This window comes from Panthera onca, chromosome C1, assembly GCF_046562875.1.
Source record: "Panthera onca isolate mPanOnc1 chromosome C1, mPanOnc1 haplotype 2, whole genome shotgun sequence".
NCBI classification, from domain to species: Eukaryota; Metazoa; Chordata; class Mammalia; order Carnivora; family Felidae; genus Panthera; species Panthera onca.
The window spans coordinates 66,202,020-66,217,971 of NC_138346.1; the positions used below are offsets into that span (position 1 = coordinate 66,202,020).

At 38.4% G+C, this 15,952-nt stretch overlaps 1 protein-coding gene across 4 annotated transcripts in view; it reads left to right on the top strand.

The window, feature by feature from the left end:
• Positions 1-1,796: 1,796 nt before the first annotated feature.
• SCN7A (sodium voltage-gated channel alpha subunit 7) overlaps positions 1,797-15,952 on the top strand; it is a 79,568-nt gene continuing 65,412 nt past the window's right edge. The window contains exon 1 of one of the 4 annotated variants that reach the window (XM_078451175.2): positions 1,797-2,148. In XM_078451175.2, the coding sequence (XP_078307301.1) occupies positions 2,139-2,148 (10 nt within the window). In that variant the 5' untranslated portion in view covers positions 1,797-2,138. Of the gene's footprint in view, positions 2,149-2,284; positions 2,390-5,245; positions 5,895-11,544; positions 11,734-15,952 lie in introns of those variants that run through there. The other 3 variants (XM_078451178.2, XM_078451176.2, XM_078451177.2) reach the window with 3 other exon arrangements.

Here is a 15,952-nt window from a genome sequence, read left to right on the forward strand (position 1 = left end):
TCATCAACTCATTATTAGGAGCATAATAATTGCCAAAATATGTCAACTCAACTTAGCAATATTATCTAACAATGGTGGCAACAGATTTGCTCCAGTACAACAACAAAAAATGATTGCCCAACTCAGAAGATAAATCCAACATCGTTAGTTTCCCTTCTATTTGTCTCTTGTTTCTCTTACTGGTTTGTACAACATCATGAGATTAGTTGCCTGTTCACTATGCATTATACAAAGCAGTTTATGTCAATTATCTTATTTAAGCTTTAAAATATTTAATATTAAATTTGTTAAATGTTTCTTATGTTTGAATGTACTGAAATATGCATAGGTTTTCCTGGGTGAAAGGAATACATAAGTTGGGTTATCCCAAAGGAAACTTCTATGCATTAGAAAATTCACTTGTACTGTCATCACAAAGTGTGGGAAAGAGAAGATGGTAATCTGTACATTGTCTACTAAAAAGAAATCAAGTGGATGTTTGACACTATGAAGTAATTGTTAATTTTTAGGTATGATAATAGTATCGGATTGTATTTGAGGGTGGGTTATATTTTAAAAGTTTTTATTCAGAAGCTTATGTTGATATAATTTTGGACAAAATGATACGATGTCTGGACTACTTTGAAGCTAAACCAAGGTTGGAGGGCAAGTATAGATAAAACAAGATTGGCTACATGTTGACAATAGTTGAGGCAGAGTGATTGAGGCAGAGTGATGAGTACATAGAAGTTTATTATATATTCCTTGTATTTTTGTTTATGTTTGAAATTTTTTATAACGTGTAGAATTTAAACCAGGAAAGTACATGTCACAAGGCCTCTTCTGTGAATCATGGATGAAACATGCAGTCTCTGACATGATTTGCACAGAACCAATGTTAGTTTAGTTCCACTTTGCCCCTCTGTCCCACACGTTGGAATATAAACTTGGAGCCTCTTAGAAACATACATGATTTCTTTTCCCTGTTCCTCATTTTTGTAATCTTTTCTTGGTGTGTTGTAGAAATCTTTCTTTCTTTCTTTCTTTCTTTCTTTCTTTCTTTCTTTCTTTTTCTTTCTTTCTTTCTTTCTTTCTTTCTTTCTTTCTTTCAAGGAAACTTCATTTTCAAACAAGACAGGGTTATAAAATGAACGTTCTATGGCATAGCAAAGTTTCCAAAGTCCACTTGGGAAAGAAGGTCCAACACCTTTTCCCTTCACCCCCAGACTTCACTGTTGCACACCAGTTTTTCCAGGTATGCATAATGTTTTCCTCTGCCCTTCCTATCTCAGATCACCAGAGTGGGAAAGAAATCTAGAGTGAGGTTGTGGTTAGCTCCAAGCCACGCTTTCCTAAACAGCTACCCCCCGCCCCCACCCACGTCCACCCCCACGCCTAAGCAAAGTTCAGATTTGAATGCAGGCTGATAATTGACCCTGACAAGCTCTCCTGGGCAAGGCGAGAGAGAAAGCACCCAAAGGCTAAAACTTGAGTTGTTCCCCTTCCTCTCTTTCCCGGCCCTCTCCTCCCTCCTATTCCCACCGCTACACAGTCAAAGCTGCATCCCGCCCTGCCTCTTCTCTCCATCCTTCCTGCCCTCGCAGAACTCTCTCTCCTCCACCTCCTCAGCGATTCCCTCGTCTCGCCCCCTCCGTTCCCTGGCAGCTGCGGAGGAGATGTTCAGCAGCTGCCTGCCGTTCTGGCCTCAGCAGTGGCGGCTGCTGGTCTCTGTCTCCATCACCCCGCCCACGTCCGCTCCGGAGGAAGTCTCGCACCGGCCTGGGAATGAGGGCGGGGGAGAGGGTGGCTTGGCTCGGAGAGGGGAGGGAGGAGTGGGAAGGACACAAAAACAGCTTCAAGGCGGCAGGCGCTGCTCCACTGCGCATCTGGCCAGGAGGGGTCTCTGGATCTGTGGCTGAGCAGCCGCCCGAGACGCAGTTTCTAGCTGGCAAGTCAGTGGGGCCCATTTACCAAGGAGCCGTCGTGGCTTGAGTAGCATCAGCCGGTGAGGGCAAACGTCAGCTTAGCAGCACCTCCTGAGCAACCAGAACTCAGGAAGCCAGAGTGATCCTGGATGAAAAAGAAGCCCAGAAGGAGAAAAGAGATCCAGCCAGTTCTGCTTCTCAGGGTTCCCTCAGGTGCTGTTGGAGACCAGACACATGGTAGCAAGTAAGTCCCTTTTCTTGCTCTGTGCCCAACCCCCGGGATGGTGACAGCGGCCATCTGCTGCCAGCCTTTACCACCCACCCCCAGCCGGCCCCCAGCCCGCCCCACCCCATACACACCCTTAGGGTCTTCAGCAGTAAATTTAGATTCTGGACCTGAATTAAGCAAGCTACTTCAAGAGCAGCAGTGGTCTGCGGATGTTTACTCTGCATTGTGTATGTGGTCAGTTTTTCTCATCCACCAGGTAAGCTTCGGAAGCCCAGATGCTCTGTTAGTGTAAAATTTTAGTCATAATGGCAATGACTTTTAGGTTCCATGACACAATGATGGAATGGAAGGAATAAAAGCTTACACAGGATGGAGTATACTTCGAAGGAATCTTGTCTCTTATTTTAAGTAACTTAGTGATTTTAAGATTGGTGCTTTTCACGTGTGAATCAACAGTATAAAATTAGAGGCATAGATAAAAAAATTAAAAATAAAGAAAAATAGAAAATGGGAAATGGTGTGCTCAGTTTAAATGGCTTGACATTTTGGTATTGTTTGTATCAACAGGTTTGTTGTTGTCGTCATTGTTGTTGTTGCCTTGTTTAGATCTATAAAATACATACTTTCTAGAGGTTTTCTCCTAGAAGTGATGATGTATTCATTGTGACTCTGGTTGTATGTTGCCTCGAATACTTAGGATATTGGTGAAAGCAGGAAAAACAATAAAAACATGTGGATATGCTCCCTTTATTAATGGAAATGATGGAGTCAAATTTGGATATTGGTCAGAAAACTGTCTTGAAATGAAAAGGCTGGGTGGTACTTTTTGTGGATACTTTTCTTCCTGCCTCTTGTTCAGGAGAATAGCTTATGGCAGAAGGAAAAAAAAAAAAAGAAAGGAATCTGGGCCCTATAATAAATAGAGTCCTATGCACCTGCCATTTTCCAGCCCTAATTAAAGTTTCTACAGTCCAGCTGCTAGTTTTACAAATAAAGATAAGACCCATGGGTAATTTGTTGAGGTTACTTGGCTAATCAAAAATGAGCTAAAAGTCCAATGAAGAAGACTTTGAGATTTAGAATGATAAAGATGAATTTTCATTTTCAAAAATGAAAAGAGTTATTTAACTTTTGATTAAGCTTTATTCTTCTTATTTGTAAATGACACATCAAAAACTTGCATATCCTGTTAAGGACTAAATGACACAAATTACATTAAGGTTTTGTGACTATAATATCATGTGTAACTGTTGCTTGTATAAGGGATCATTTTTGTGTTTTTATCCACTTCACTATTCTAGCTCTCATTTTATGTCTAGTTCAATATAAACATAAAAGGATCTTTGACAGCCTCACTACAATGCACTAAAGGAAAAGAAATTCAAATCCAGATCTTGATCTCTCCAGGTCCTGATCTCTCACCTCTACAGTTTAAAGTATATTCTAAAACATGAGACTCTATCCTCAAAAAATTGTGTGCCATGGTTAACAATTCATATTTAAATACTTTCAAATATTCTCAAAATATGTGTTACCCTCCTCTTTTTAGTTTTAAATTTTATGTTAGGTATGTGGTCTTACTTCCTTGGGATGTAAGTATATTGGATATTGCTGAATTTATTTGGTCCAATAATTAATATAGGAGAAGTGAAAGTTTAGGTACAATATTCTATTCTTAACTGCTGGGGTTCATTATAATCCTGGACTCAGGTAAGAGGTACTGTGAGCCCCTTCTTTCCCATCGATGTGTTTGAAAATTATAAAACCTGAAATTGGGTATAGGCTCAGGAAAAGGGACCTATAGACCCCAGACAATATAGGCAGGCCCCAGAACCTGCTGTTGTCCATAAGTCTCCACTAGAGATCAGAAGGTAGAACCAAACAAGCACCTAGGAACTGGGCATTCTGTCTTACAACCTCCTGTGGGAAAGGGTCTGTAAGGTAGTTGATATACACTCCCACTAATTTTGCCCAGGTAGGATGAAGCACTCTGGAAATGAAAACAACCTTACTTAGGGAGGAAGTATCCTAATATGCCTCAGCCCTAGATCTCATTATGACAGGATCTACACCACAACCAGAATACTCAGAGACTGACTGACAACCCTATATCTACCAAGACTCTGTCTTGAAAGCTTATGGTGGAGGCATTAGTATAAAAAGGACGTTCTTGATTTCTGGGAGTCTGGTCCTACCGTTTTCAATAACCAACATCATTTGGTCAGTTGTGAGAGGACATCTGTAAGCTCCACCCATGCTGACTAACTATCAGCAATGCAGTCACCCACCATATGAACTTATACAGACAAATCTCATTTTTCCTGGAGTTGGTCCCTTTCTCTTCTATTAGTGTCGGCTAACCAAGGCCAGGCAAGTAAGCCCTCACCTCCACAATGCTGCAAGAGGAAACCTTTAAGGCTAAAGAGAACATTTTCATGTGAGGGCTTATAGGGATGTTTTTCATCTGGTCAGTATCTCTTGACCCAACTGGGATCATGATTTCCATGTTATTTGTCCATTCATTTCTATTTATAAATCAGGCTTATTCTAGTTGTACTCCATGATGATGGGAGATCTCTCCTCTGTCTGGCAAACAGTTATCTCTGTTGTATATGCAGTATTTCTGACTGAATTGACTCAACTTATTGCTAGCTGAGGATAACCACTCTGTGGACAGCTTTGATTGTATGCCAGCTAGGTGCCAGACTGACTATCAGCACTAAACAAAATATCCGCCTCACCCCCTAACTGCTCCCCACTGCCCAGGCCAGAGAAATTATGACTTTTAAAAGTCTGAGATTAAGACAGAGCATTTGGTTTTAAACTAGAACCAGAAGATGCTAATTTGGGGGCCATAGTTCCTGATTGAATATATAGTACTGAGTAGAATATTTCTTCCCTTCTACTTCAAATGCCAGAGTGAGGCTCCTGATCCACCAGTCTCTGATTCTGGGTTGCAGGGTCCAAGCACCTGATTACAGGCTAGAACTTTGGTTCTGGTCCATATTAGTCTCACCCTAACATGTTTCAAAGTTGCTGTCCAATTTGAAAAGGGATTGGGTATCTTTGTGCTAGTTCTACATTTGAAAAGCTGGAATAGTTTTGGGGTGGGAGTAGATCCTGGAAATGCAGACCAACTCTTGCAGAGTGATCAGGGGCAGAGGCAAGTAGCCAATTCTAAGAGGCCTCCAGCATTCCAGTGAATGTACCAGTTGGGGAATTTTTTTTTTTTTTAATTTTGCATTTCACAGATCTGGTCACATCTAAAACCATAGCCCAAAAGTTCTCAGGATTGCTGATGGCTATAGAAGTTACATGCATAACAATCTCTCCTTTGTATTACTCTAGCAAGGGCAAGAATTCATTCTTCCTTCCTGAGCTCTTAAATGGCCTCTGGCCAGTTTCTTCTGGTCAAGGGTCTGACTGATGAGGGTCACAAGAACAATTAGTTTTGTAAAGATTCTGGCCTTTCCCCAACATGCTTGTTTTGGTGGGCTGGACAGGCACAGCTTGGAAGTTATTGTTGTATCCATAGAAATAAGTGAACCATGCTTGTGAACCATGAGGTTGCCATAGAGAAGCTCAAGTGAGCATACTTAAAACCAGGGCAGCTTTCCTTCATGTTCCTGGAAGCCTTCCCCCTCTCCATTGCTAGTCATAATGGCTCAGCCTGGTGAAACTCCATCTTACACAGTGACTTACTGTCCTGCATCTCCTCAGGGCTTTCAAATGTCCACTGAGCTTACTTTGGGCTGATTCAGGTAAGTGAATTTGAGACCAGATGCTCAGATTTTGTCATGACATTTTTTTTCCAGATTTCTTCTCTTCAGTTTAAGTTGTACCACCCTGCACTCCTCCTGTCTGGAAGAAAGACACTTACAAGGACCCCAGCTCCTGGTTATTTTAATGAACCATTACTAGAATCCAAGTTTACTAGATCTGGGGGGAATTCAGTTCTCAAAAGAGAAATTTTTATTTAAGGAGAGATGGGACCTGTCTGCTGGGATTTTTGGTGGTGCTCATTTATTTACAAAGCTGTTTTCCTAGCTTTTGAATCCAGAAGAATGCCTGGAATAAAATTCTTAAGGAATATTACCAAAACAAAATGGCAATACTTATGTTTTTGAGAAAGTTACTTATTTACAATTTTTCTCTGCAAGATGATATGTTCTAGGAATACTTGGCTGAATTTGTCAGAAGGAGTGGAGTCCAGAATTAAGTGGATATATTGAAGCCAAAATAGGCTGACCTGGGAGCAAAGCAGAGCTACAGGAAGATTTCAGGTCCAAGGACAAAGGAGAAAAAGTCAATTAAGTCTGGCAAGATAAACTGTATGCTAGGGAGAGGTAAAAGAGTAGGAGTTAGGTAATCACAACTAAGGAAGTAAGAAGCTCAAGTGGACAAACGATCGCAAAGCAGAAAACCAAGTAAGCTTAAGTCAAGATGAAGAGACAGCTACAAAATTCCAGGTGGTTTGGTGCCACTCTGATCAATCTGTCCTTTATTCCTGAGCCTTCGGTGTGTAAAGTCTCCATTTCTGGATTTTGGTAATACATATACGTGGTAAACTATGTTAAGGTAGGACAGAAATATGACAAAATCCCCTGAAATTTTTTCAACCCCTTTCCACAGATGTAACAGCTTACTTTCTCCAGAGGGGAAACATGCACGCACTAGCATATATAACAGTATGCATATAATTCTTATAAAATACTTTATTCAAAGGTGAACAGTGAAAGCCATTTTCAACATTAAGTTTTTTAGTAATCTATTTTGGAAATCTTTTCATATGAGCACAGACATATCTCATTCTTCATTATTACTAAATAGTGTTCTATATAGCAGCATACTGAAATTCATGGTTTTAGCTCCTTAGGGTGGACTATTTGATTGTTCACCCTAAGGTGTTGCGATTAACATCTTTGCAAATGTGACATCTCAAACTTCAACAAGAATATTCGTAAGACAACTTAATTGCTGGGCCAAAGAGCACATGCAACTTTATTTTAGAAACTATTGCTAAACAGAAAAAAAAATGCTTGTTTACACTCTCAGGTAAACTGTATGAGGGTATACATTGCTTCCATATCGAGGTTGCATCTGTTAAGAAGAGTCTCAGTGATGTCTTCTAGAGCTTTACTGTAAACATAATTGGTTCTTTTAATTTTTATCCATATATATCAGAATTTCATGAGCTTCAGTCATCTTTCCTCATAGCTTTCGGCTTCCTAAAAGACAATGATATTATTTTTGTATTCTCCATAAGAAAAAAAAAAATCAATGCCTGTAATATCATTTGAGTTCTAAACTCTGGAGAAAAAAAAGGTCATAGAAAGCTCTAAGGGAAAAGGCTCGGCACCAGAGAATTTAGCTCTGAGTCATTATAGAATGTGGGAAGGATGAAGTATAAGCCATAATGTATATATGAAGTGAATTTAAGTGGTTTCAGTGAACAAAAATGTCAACCTAAATTGGTCATGTCACCAAAGCAGGTATGCTTCCTATGTTGTCAACAATATAGATTCTGTTTAATGATCACATCAACTCTGTCTCCTTCACTTATGCATGCAGTACCTTCCAGTCTCAAGTTAATTTGTTTATCAGTCTTGTCATTACTCTTGTTACTTTTTTTTTTTAGAGCTATCTGAATGTCACTGGCACAATAGGCTTGATGCATTGTCTATGTCTGATTGAGAGCGTAATTGTTTGAAAATACTTTGGAAACTAAGCGAGAAGTCTTTTTACCCTTTACTTCCTATTTCATGTCAGAGTAAAATTGGCATTTGGGATATTATCCTTACTCTGTGGATCTACTGTCCTGTTTTTATTTTTGCCTCATTTTTCTTCATTTATATTATCTTGCTATATGGCCTACATTCTTGTAAGCTACTCTAAATCTTTTAGTAAATATATTAGGAGAGTAAATAAATATCTATCATCTAGTATAGAGTGGAACATTTCATAATTCTCTTTGGCAAAGCTAACCTAGCTCATCCCTAGGATCAGCTCCAGCTTCCCAGAAAGCATAGAGGTTGATTATTTAGATGCTGTGCTTTCCATTCCCTAAGGTAGGAAAAAGGTAAGAAAGCTGTGGCTGTCCTGGGAATTCCCCTCCTACATGTGCAGAATCTGTCTGCCCAGCCTGACCGCATGCCTGTCAGGCTCCACTCAGGGAATCAAACTAAGGGACGGGGAAGCAAAAGGGAATGAGATAAGGAGAGAGGAAAAACATCTGGCACCCCTTTCTTGGCTGTCCTTCATTGTCTCTGAGACGACACAGCTGCAGTTGCCGATATACAATATTCTCCATATAGCCTCTTCCCTAGGAACTCAGATAAAGAGGCTGAGCATTGGCTCACTTCTTGGATGGCTGTGTCATTCATCATGCAATTAAAGATGCTTTGGAAAAGGAAAGAGAGTGCTATTAATAATTAGCTCTCAACACTAAACATGAATCCAAACTGTCCCCCAAACTGTGACTTATGGCCATGCTACTTAAATATGAGATCAGATGTATTGCAAATTATCTTGGAAGGAACTGGAAGTAAGATAAGGTGGATGTCACAGCTGCATTTCTTTGATTTCAAACATCAGAGCTGTTTTACACCAGGACCTCTGTGACAAAATGACAACATCTGGTAAGATCATTACCAAATAGGCATCCAGAGAATAAGGACTATTTTAGAGATGAGGGGGGAAAAGGTGCCCAAAGAAGTGAAAAATATGTGGATCTTCTGGAGAAGTTATGTTCTAAAGCAGGTATTTGCCTCAGCAATTCTAGTATATTCTCCACCTCTCATAGTTAGGAATTCAGACAAGAAAAAACAATCCCCCAAAATGTAATGTCTCTGCTTGCTTTATAAAGGTGGGTGGAAGAAGCTTGGGTATATGCCAAAAGAGAATCTTTTTGTCTAGCAAGCTGCATTAGATTCATCTCAAGAGGCCCACGCCCAAGGTATTCTGAAATTATCTGTTCGGGTTGGGTTGCTGCCTCCTAGATTTTCAATATTAGCACCAGGAGATTTCTAATATGCAGTGAAAGGCTGGTATAATTCAAATCAACTGCATTAAGAGGATTTTCTTTCCTTACAACTCTCAGTACCACCATCCTCTCACCGTCTCTGTCCTCTCAGAAGCCCCAGTATTTGTGAACTGCAGATTTGACTACCTTATCTAGTCAGCTGCCCGAGGTCTGGTACATTGTTGAAGGTCTTGTGCCTATCTCAAGCTAACCCAGAGCCAGACTATGGTGGGCCATACAAAACAACTGGTTTTGAACTCTTCTTCCATCTGGTCACAGATTTGGGGCATAGTTTGTGGATTTACGAGCTTAGTTCTACTGCTCAAAAAGTGGGCAACAGTGAAGGTTCATGGGGATGTAACAGTTTCATGCAGACTAAGAGGATATTCATGGAGGTCAGCTAGTTGTGAGTGTTCCCAAGAGCTCCAAGGAGAGTGCCAGTTTTGGATTTTTTTTAAACAGAAGGAAATCAGGTCTTGCATATTGGGGGAGCCAGATGCATCAAGGACTTCAGTATTAAAGGCAAGTTATAGAGTCTGGTTGCATAACAGAGCCCCTTTGCGTTCCTCTGGGAAGGAACAAAGCATATTTTTCTCTCAATTTTGAGCTGTAATGGGCTCTGGTCAGAAATTTTTGGTCAAGAATATGACAGATTGGGTTCACTATAAATACAATTCTAGGAAGATCCTGGCTCCTTTACAACTTTCTCATTTTGTTGGAGTAACAAGGGATAATTCAGAAAGTCTAGAAGCCAATTTCACAAAGCAGTAGAAGTTTTGAGAACATCTGGAGACATCTGGGACATAGAGTGGTTTAGAATGTTGGGTTAGACCCCTTTCCCAGGCTCACTGGTAGGAAACCAAAATCTTTCTTGTCCTGCAAGACTCAGTTGGGAATATTTGAGGCAGAACCAACTTCATTTTTGTGTTCCTGGCAACCTCACTTTCTAATGACTTTATCACTGGCATAGTGGCATCCTATTCCTAGTCAACTGCATCCCTTCCTGGTATTTCAACTGTCGCTAAGTTTTCCTTCTGTTCATTGTTCTTCATAGCTCTGCAATCAGATGCAAATAGGGAAACTTTATTATCTGACACTGTTATGAACTTCTAATTCTATTGTGTATATTGATTGTATCATTCTGAAGCTTAATGTCCTAGATTTATCCTCCCTCAAGAAGAGAGACATTAATTGTTCTGAGATTATTGGAAACTTTGACATGTTGAAGATGATTTTTAGTCCTTGTTGCTCTTAAAGCTTAGTTTTCAGAAATGACCAAGATGACTTGCTTCTTATTTGTTTAAAAGTCTGTCTCTCATTGTCCTTAAATTCAGTGACTATATTTTATCAGTAGTTCTAGTGTTGGCACTTAATAAGCATATGTTCCACAAATGATTGCTAAAAAATTATGTCAAAAAGAAACACCATTGTTAAATGTACTGCCCTATATGACATATAAAAATGAAGAACAACCTTTTAAAAAAATGAAAGTTAATTTTTTCCATATATCTGAAATTAAAATATTAAAATGTAGAACTACAAATAAAAACAATAACATAGTTCTTTCTGCAAGAGAACATATTCCAATAATGTACTCCAGGGATCTGAGAGGGATGAGGGCAAGGGAACTAAGGAAGGATGGAGGTGAGCAATCAGGAAATCTGAAGCCACCAAAAGCCCAGAAGGGGGACCCAGAGTAGGTCAATCCTGGATCAGACACACATATTGAGGAGCCTTAGCCAAAACTGGCTGAACTCTGGGCAGAACCCAACCACAGGTAATAAAAAGATGAGAGCCATAAATCTGAAGTCATTTAAGTCAGGAAAGAGTAAAACAATAACAGGGCAAGAAAAATAGTTGGAATAAAGAAAGTGATCGTCACACTGGAGTAAAGACATATAAATACAAGAAGAATCCAGGAATATAAATTAGTTATGCAATAAATGGAGCGAAGCCTGAGCCAATTTTGGAGACTAGAGCTTGCATGCTTACAGGAGTAAATGGCTATTTTCCATCACATGGTAGGTCTGTCCAGCAAGCTGCCTTCCAATTAGTCCTCCCACATTGAAATAGTTATACCCTTGGGACATTAAGTCATTGGGTAACAATTGTGACATGTTTTAGATTATACTTATGGTAAAGAGAAATACCATCAGCTTCTTCTAAAGCTGCATGGAATCTGGGAATCTAAAAAGATGTGTGTTATGCCTTATTTATCCAGGAGTCAACCTTCATCAATTTCAACCCTTCCAGCTATATCTCTGGATAAGAAAACAATGACACTTAGGGATAGGGAGGAGGGAGAAGGTTTATGAAGTGCCAGAATATTTATTTTATTTATTTTTTTTTAATTTAATGTTTATTTACCTTTGAAGGAGAGAGAGACAGAGTGTGAGTGGGGGAGGGGCAGAGAGAGAGGGTGACACAGAATCTGAAGCAGGCTGCAGGCTCTGAGCCGCCAGCACAGAGCCTGACGCGGGGCTCGAACCCGCAAACCGCGAAATCATGACCTGAGCCAAAGTTGGACACTCAACCAACTGAGCCACCCAGGCGCCCCGTGAAGTGCCAGAACACTTAAAGTAAGGTTGATTTTCTTTCTCCATTGGAGATCTTGGGCTGCCACCCTACAGTCGATTAGTATGGTGTTTATACCTAACAAGCAGAGGCAATTGTTAGAAGAGAGAGCAGAGAGAAGCAAATAACTTGTAAGCAGCACGAATAAAATCTAGAAGTCTGATGATAAAGGAGATTAAATAAATAAAGCAAAAGAAAATGTAAAAAGTGGAACTCCTTATGTATGAAAAATTATTTAAGGATGACATAGTACTGCAATTATTATAATTGAATATTATCATCACTGATTTATCAGTAAGAAATTAGGTGACATTCTGCATATTCTTTTTATAAATTCCAGGAAATAGGGCCATAATTTCAATTAAAAAGATGGTTAAACATAGGGGCACCTGGGTGGCTCAGTCGGTTAAGTGTTCAACTTTGGCTCAAGTCATGATCTCACTGTCCTTGGGTTCGAGACCCGGGTCGGGCTCTGTGCTGACAACTCAGAAGCTGGAACCTGCTTCAGATTCTGTGTCACACTCTTCTCTCTACCCTTCCTCCATTTGTTCTCTGTCTCTGTTTCTCTCTTTCTCTCTCTCTCTCTCTCTAAATAAATAAATAAATAAATGTTAAAAAAAAAAAGATGGTTAAACATAAAAATACCATGCTTTAAAGGACTGAAAATAGTAATACCTAGTATTTATTGTGTAGTACCTGGCAGGCACTGTTCTATGTACTTTATACTTATTAACTCTTTCAATGCTCACATTACCGTATGAAGTAAGCACTTACTGTTTACATTTATGGTTGAAGAACTGAGGAATGGAGGGGTTAAGTACCTTGCTCAAGGTCGCAGAAAATGCTAAAGCCCAGGTTTGAATCCAGATAATCTAGCCCCAAAACCAAACTTTTTCCCAAACTTTTATTATAAAATATTTCCAACATATAGGAAAATTGACAGAACTGTATAATGAACATTCACACACCTAGAACCTAGAGTCTTCAATTGCCATTTTATAATATTTAGTTTATCATTTATCTATTTATGCATTCCTCAAACTATCCATCAATTCTTCACATTTTCATATTGTCTTTCAAAATAAGTTGCAAATACCAGTAGGCCTCACGCATAAACACTTCATAATTCATATATTTAACTAGAACCCAGTATTTGTTTATGGGCTTTTTAAAGGTAAAACCAAGTAAAATGCACAAATTTCAAGGGTGTCATTTGATCAGTAGTCACAAATGTGTATGCCTGTGTGCTCTGAAGTCCTAATAGGCTGTTGAACATTACTATCACCCCAGAAAGTTCCATCATCCCTTTCAGTCAGTTCCTATTCCACACCTAGAGATTAGTTTTGTTTGTTCTGGCACTTCATATAAAGTGGATCATGTAGTTTGTAGTATTTTCTGACAGGCTTCTTTCACTCATCATAATATTTTTGGACTTAGTCCTCCTTATGCATACCAGTAGTTCATTTTTTTATTATTTATTGTTGGACTGTGTTCTATTATATGATATGCCAGTTTTTATTTTTCTGTCTATTCATTTCATGGACAATTGGGCTATTTCCTGGTTTTGGTAATTAGCTTTATATATTTTATATTTTCCCAAATATTTATCATTTTTCTTTCTCTTCATTTCTTCTTGAAGATCTAAATTTCCATCTGAAACATCTAAAGATATCTTTGGGGCACCGGGGTGGCTCAGTCAGTTAAGCATCCAACTCTGGACTTTGGCTCAGGTCATGATCTCACAGTTCATGAGATCCCACGGTTCTCATGGGTTCATGAGATCCCACGGTTCTCTTTAGGTTCTCAGTGGGGTGCTGCGCTGACAATGTGGAGCCTGCATAGGATCCTCTCTCCCCTTCTCTCACTCTCTGCCCCTCCCCAACTCTGTTCTCTCTGTCAAAATAATAAGTAAATTCTCTTTCTCTGTCTCTGTCTCTCTCAAAATAATAAGTAAATAAATAATTAAAAAATAAATAAAAATATCTTTGTCTTTATTCTTGAAAAATACTTTTGCTTTCTGTAGAATTCTAGCTTTACCTTTTTTTCTTTCCTTGCAACACTTTAAAGACATTGCTATACTCTTCTGGTTTCTGTGTTTTTATGATGAGAAGCCAGTAATCATCCTTATTATCGTTACCTAATATATAATATGTCACTTTTCTTTTAGTGTTTTCAATATTTTGACTATGATATCTCTTTTTAATATTTTACCCATGTGGCTTAAAACACTTATTAGTAATGATATGTCAAATAACTTTCTGAATTTTTTTAAATCTCAAATGTTAAATGGTAGGTAGATGCTTTTCAATGAGCTGTCCTTAATATCATTCCATAAAGAATTTCACACATTTACAAGTACACATAATCTTTTGTGCTCTTTGGACCTCAACTATTTATATATCTATATAACTATATATCCATATTTGGTATATATGTGTGTGTGTGTATATATATATATATATATATATATACACATACATATATACACACATATGTATATATACATATACAGTTATATGTGTATATATGTACTAATATATACACATACATTTATGTATGTATACAAAACATATGCACAAACATATACAATCTAATTATCTTTATTAAGCCCCAGATTCAAGTTTCTAATTAATCTTTGAATTTTTCCTTTTAGGTATTTCAGATACGCATCAAACCCCAAAAATACAGAACATTACCTCTCCCATCCCTAATCTAAACTGGTACTTCTTCCATATTCCATATTCCATATTCTTTTTGTGGTATTGCAATCAGTCATATGATCCCGATATATATGTATGTATATATACATGTGTATATATGTATGTATGTGTTGTGTGCTTGCTTATTTATTTATTTATTTATTTATTTTAGCAGCTGCACCTGAAATACATGTTACCTGCTTTATTCTTACTATTAAAATAATGCTCAGAACACCTTACCCTAGCAATCTGAGTAATTTAGATAACTACTGCCAGACTTCCTTCTAGAAAAGTTGTACCATTAACACTACCAAAAAAAGTTAATTAGAATGCTTATTTCCTCAAATCCTAGCCAGCAGTTTGCATCATTAAATTAGGACTTCCATTTTAAATTAGTATGAATATGTTGACTTAAGTTTTTTCAAATAAGTTTCATTGTTTAGATTTTTTTAAATTTTATTTTGCATTTAAATTATTGAACCATCTCAATCTTATTTGACTGTAAGAAGTATATGGACAAGGATAATGGAAACTGCCCAATTCTGAACCTCAACATATATGCTCCACACAATACAGTACAAAATAAAAACAAATAGAACTATACAAACCCACACCATCAGCATAACTAGAAGGCAGAGAATGCCTGAACTTCAAAATGCCTGTAAAGGAAACCAAATTCATTTGCATGCTTTTTCATGCTCCAAAGGCCTTATGGAATATGGGTTCTAAATTTGATTTAAAATGACTAACAGAAAGAGAATATTCACCCTAATTGTGAAAATAATGGAGGTAAAAAGCATTTTCCGTGAACTTCCTTGTATCAGCTATGTAATAACCTCTATTTTCCCATTCTTATTTGAAACAAACTATTCAGTTTTTATGTAGATTCTAATTATACTAATGTTTCAAATTATGTTTAATGAGGGGCGCCTGGGTGGCGCTGCCGGTTAAGTGTCTGACCTTCGGCTCAGGTCATGATCTCATGGCTCACGGGTTTGAGCCCTGCATCAGGCTCTGTGCTGACAGCTCAGAGCCTGGAGCCTGCTTCAGATTCTGTGTCTCCCCCTCTTTCTGCCCCTCTCCTGCTCGTTCTCTCCCTCTCTCTCAAAAATAAATAAACATTAAAAAATTATGCTTAATGGTGATAACAAAATCACTCTGGGTAAAATAAAATTGTATGATAGATTAAAACTCAATTCTCAGTGATCCTAAATTTGGGTATCTACAGAAGAAAATACGGGAAGAAGTCATAGGCAGAGCACTGTTAAGTCATAGCCAAGACCACAGCCAAAATCATACGACAGAACCAGTACAGTGGGCATAATACCTCTGCTCAAACCACCAAAAATAAAGCACTGGTCACTGCCACTGGCTCCATTGCTACTGTTACTCCCAAAACTTATGGAAGTTCCTGATGAAGCTTCTGCCTCTATTGCAAAAGAAGGGATTCTCCACAGCATTTCTTATTTTGTGTCATTAAATCTAAATTAGAAATCTTGAGCTGATGCATTTGTTTTGTCTGGCA